The sequence below is a fragment of the Tupaia chinensis genome, unplaced genomic scaffold (assembly GCF_000334495.1).
Source record: "Tupaia chinensis unplaced genomic scaffold, TupChi_1.0 Scaffold148210_1, whole genome shotgun sequence".
In the NCBI taxonomy this organism is placed as follows: Eukaryota; Metazoa; Chordata; class Mammalia; order Scandentia; family Tupaiidae; genus Tupaia; species Tupaia belangeri.
Window position 1 is genome coordinate 719,630 of NW_006208060.1, and position 4,968 is coordinate 724,597.

The window sequence follows — 4,968 nt, forward strand, 5'->3', positions numbered from 1 at the left end:
GCTTTCCCTCCCAGTGTGTCCCGGCATGGATATTCGGAACAACCTCACCAGGCTGCGTGAACTGGAGAACTGCTCCGTCATCGAAGGACACTTGCAGATCCTCCTGATGTTCAAGACCAGGCCCGAAGACTTCCGGGACCTCAGTTTCCCCAAACTCATCATGATCCTGGCGAGTCTGCTTACCTGTGTTGTTTTTTGCTGCTTTCCCTCCCAGTGTGTCCCGGCATGGATATTCGGAACAACCTCACCAGGCTGCGTGAACTGGAGAACTGCTCCGTCATCGAAGGACACTTGCAGATCCTCCTGATGTTCAAGACCAGGCCCGAAGACTTCCGGGACCTCAGTTTCCCCAAACTCATCATGATCACCGACTACTTGCTGCTCTTCCGGGTCTACGGGCTCGAGAGCCTGAAGGACCTGTTCCCCAACCTCACCGTCATCCGGGGCTCCCGCCTCTTCTTCAACTACGCGCTGGTCATCTTCGAGATGGTCCACCTCAAGGAGCTGGGCCTGTACAACCTCATGAGTATCACGCGGGGCTCCGTCCGCATCGAGAAGAACAACGAGCTCTGCTACCTGGCCACCATCGACTGGTCCCGGATCCTGGATTCCGTGGAGGATAATTACATCGTGTTGAACAAGGACGACAATGAGGAGTGTGGGGACATCTGTCCAGGCACCGCGAAGGGCAAGACCAGCTGCCCCGCCACGGTCATCAACGGGCAGTTTGTCGAGCGATGTTGGACACACAGCCATTGCCAGAAAGGTACGCCGGGGAGACAGGGTTCTGAGGTGTTCTGGTGCCTGGTTCTAAAGATTTTGGCCACTTGGCGAGGCCTGGCTGGGGGACAGCAGCGGGGGGCATGCACTAGCTTAGGGAGGGACAGACTTTTCCTGGAAAGGCTCAGAGAGTAAATGCTGGAGATTTTGCCGACATTTCATCTCTGCTGCAGCTACTGAAGTTGACCACTGTCGGGGCAAGGAGCCCCAGGCATGGGTAGACACACAGGCATGGCTGGGTTTCAATAAAACTTTATTTGCAAAAGCAAACAGTGGGCCGGATTTTGCCCAAGGGCCATAAATCCCCTCTTGTTCTGGATAGCCAATGCCCTTGTGTTCTCTTTTGCCTGGGAGATGGGAAGGAGTGGAAGAATTTGGAATATTTGGAATTGTGTTTTTTTTTTTTAAAGTTTTTTTCTTATTTGAATTTAGAAGTCACGTTGTCCCTAGTAGACATTTGTTCAAATATGCAGAGGAAAAAAAGGAAAACATCCATCTTGGGCCTGCAGGTGGCATAGTGGTTAAGGTACTGGGTCCCACACGGCTGACCCTATAGTTTGAGTCCTGGATTCTGCAGCCTGGAAAACACGCCGGGCGCGTGTGCAGGCGTGCCCAAAATTTCAACGGGAGAACGGAGGAGGAGGGATGGCAGCACGGCCATCCCCGGGGGAGGGTTTGTTTCTCACGTTCCCACTCTCTGCCTCACTCTGTCTTTCTCTGACAAATGCACACGCCCTATGGCACAAAAATAAATCTTTGTATAAAAGCCATATCCCCCTCTTACGCTAGCACGGAAATGCAAGTCGTCGTTTCCTGGGTGTTTAATGCGTCTGCTGTGGCTCAATTCTTTCCCGTTATTGGGTGTGTATTAAGATTATTTCCAGTTTTCACAAAGACAAGGGAGAGCGTATTCAGGTCAAAGCTTTATCTCGCCTTTGTTTCTCTCAACTCGCTTTCCAGAAGCGAAATTTCTGGGTCAGAGGATGGGGACACGGATTGCCAAACGGCTCTCCGGAAATGTTGTAGCAGCGGACACTCCTCCTCCGAGCGCGGGACGACAGGGAGCGCTTTGGCCAGCTTCGAGTGTCGCTGGAAAAAGCTTTCATAATTTATTGGTGGCGGTGGGGCCGACAGGTGTCCTTGCGTCTGCGTTTCTGTGATTGCTATCCGGCTTAGAGCGTTTAAAACATGTGTATTTGGCGAGCGGGTTTTCTGTTCCTGCTGCTCCCCTTTGTCCATTCATCCTGGAGTCCCTCCGGTGGGTTTTGAAAAATTAATCTGTCTGTGGTTCTCATCGCGGCCGGCTGTTCACCCGTGGCCAGCGGCGTCTCCAGGTGTTCCATTCGGTGGTGAGAAATGCTCTGGGCTGTTCGATCGCCAGAGAAGTTCGAAAGGTATTCAGAGCCAGGTTTTGGCACGTCCCTTCTCTATTTTATGCTTAGCCTCTTTCTAGCGGTAAAACAATTCCCCACATTTTCTATTTTAATGATCATTTTTCTTAAAACTATTTTATTTTAAAAATTTATTTATTTATTTATACATACCAGAGAGACAGAGAGAGAGAGAGAGAGAGATGGAAAGCGAGAAAACAAGCCACCAGGTCCGGGACTCGAACCGTGGTTGGCCATGTGGGAGTGTCCAGTGCCTTAACCACCATGCCACCTGCTGGCCCAGGAACAATGATCGTGACATTGTGAGAACATTGGTAGGTCAGGATGCAATGATCATGACATTGTGAGAACATTGGTAGGTCAGGATGAGTAGAACCGTGGACAGTGACCGAGAAGGAAGGTCATAGTTGGGGCAAAGTCTTGGAAGTAGAGAGACTAGCCTGTGGCTTTGGAATCTTCTAGAAGAAAAGAGAAATTTCTGAGTGGGGGGCCGAGGGCCAGGTGTGGGTGGGGAAGTTAGGTGGGAGTGATGGGCCAGGAATTAGGGATGATGAAGAGGCCACACAACTGCCTGGGGAAGACTGTTATCTGAATTTTAGAGACCAGAGAGGTTACTTAACTTCCCCAAGGCCACACAGCCAATAAAAGACAGAGCTTGAGTTCGTGCCAAGTCTGCGAGAGACACACCAAAAAGATTATAATTGTTTTGGAGAGGTGTCTGTTCTGTTTAAAAACAGGTAAACCACTTCTAACTTGGGCACCCGGAGAAAGAGTGAGCAATCTTTTATTTCAGTGCTGAGTTCTTTGAATGAAGGCGCTTGTTCGAAATGCTCCGAGCCGTGTGTGTCTTGAGAGATGACTGCAGCCATTCCTCTGCGGATTTATTTTTGTATCCCTTTTAGTCAAAATAGCCAGGACAGCCATATCTGTAGTTCAGTCTCCTGTTCCCTGATGTTTTGAACAATTTTTTTTTTTTTTTAATCTTTTGCTATTGAGAATCAGGCTTGTTTTTCCAGCATGGGAGGTTTGGTCGCCATGCAAAGGTGTGACAACGAGTGTGGCTTTAACTGTCACCTGCTGGTCCTGGGCTCAGGTCTGCATCTTCCCAGGTGCCCGTCAGCCGCGGGGTCTCCAGGTGTCCGCCGTGTGCTGGCGACAGTGCTGGCCTTGCAGAGGCTCACGTCCCACTGCCATGTCCCCTGTGGTCCCCAGTTTACGCATTCTCAGTGCGTCTGCCCCTCCATCAGGGTATGCGTGGATGTTTAGCAGTGGTCGAGGAGCTGCCAGGGAGGTTCGTCTCCATCATCCAGTTCACAGATTTGGGGTGAAGATGCCGGGAGAAGTCGTATGCAAGGAGCCTCGAATGGGGAGAGTGGAGACGGAGTCTCTGTGAGCCGGGCTACGCCGCGTGCTTTATCGACAGCCTCCCGGGAGCCGGGCCATGCTGCGTGCTTTATTGACAGTCCACTGTGTGCCAGTCCTGGACACTGGGGTGGGGACAGGAGGGACTAGCCCTTGCCTCCTGGGAGATAAATGGAGACACTGATCGTCTAACACGTGCACCCTGCGGGGTTTACAAGACGGAGATCTCGAGGGGCGGGAGCCTGGGACGAGGACTCAGATTCCTTTTATTGATTTACTTTGTGTTAGAGAGATTTTTGTTATGGGGCATGTGCTCTTGGCAGACAGACAGAGAGACAGAAAGTGAGAAATCATCCCCCGCCCCCCACCCCCAAGGGGATGGCCACATCGCAATCCGTTCTCCTCCTGTCTCCTCTCGGCATTTTGGGCACACACGTACGTGAGCCCAGTGCGAGTTTTAAGCCACCGGGTCCGGGACTTGAACTGTGGTCAACCACGTGGGAGTCTAGTCACGTAACCACTATGCCTGGGCCCTGCACATTCTAAGGGATTTTACACCCTGGTGTGTTCCTTCCTCCCTCTCTCCTGTCCCGCCTTCCTCTTTCCTCCTGAGAAGAAATGGAAGAGAAGGGATTGCAGTGTGATGAGTCAGGCATTTGCATAGAAGTGATTTCCAGCGAAAGTTGGGAGCACCCCAACACCAGGGCTTCCCTACTCCTTGTTGGCACTGAGGGGTGGGGGTACAGAGCACCTGATTGCATTATGTACCTGGGGGCTCTCTGTCTGGGTGTCCACAGGTGGGAGTGGGACCAGCAGATGGTGGAATGGCTACGTCGCTGGACTCCCATGTAGTTGACTGCGTTTCTAATCCTAGACCCGGTGTCTCCCGGTGGAGAGACAGAGAGACGGAAAGCGAGAAATCACCCCCGGGGGGATGGTCATGCCACAATCCCTTCTCCTCCATTCTTCTCTTGGAATCTTGGGCACGCACGCACATGCACCCAGCATGAGTTTTTAAGTCACCGGGTCCAGGACTCGAACTGCGGTCAACCACAGGGAGTCCAGCGACACAGCCACTTCGCCAACTGCTGGTCCCATCACCTCTGTATTTTCAAAGGTGTCTGGCAAAACCAGAAGGAAGACAGATCAATGAAAAACTCATTTGTTCCTTGATTTTTTTTTCCCCTTTTAATTCCTTCCACGTTCACACGTGCACACATTCGATGTCCCTAATTTCTGCATGGGCTCCAGTGACATCGTCACGAAGGAATTTAATTGATCAGTATCCCGCGGTGTTATCTAGAGAACATCATGATTTCCAGGTGCTCTGGCTCCGGACGTGTCTAGAACCACCGGTCCGATGAGTCAACTGGAGAGGAAAGGCGGGGCGAGGGGGAGCCCGGGGGGGGAGGGGACCTGCCTCGACCGCGACACT

At 51.9% G+C, this 4,968-nt stretch overlaps 1 protein-coding gene across 4 annotated transcripts in view; it reads left to right on the plus strand.

Annotated features, from left to right (window-relative positions):
- Positions 1–214: 214 nt before the first annotated feature.
- INSR (insulin receptor) overlaps positions 215–4,968 on the plus strand; it is a gene marked incomplete at its 5' end in the record, with an annotated part of 114,834 nt that continues 110,080 nt past the window's right edge. For all 4 annotated transcript variants that reach the window (XM_014584917.2, XM_014584918.2, XM_014584919.2 and 1 more), the window contains 1 exon segment: positions 215–766. In XM_014584917.2, coding sequence (XP_014440403.1) covers positions 215–766 — 552 coding nt within the window.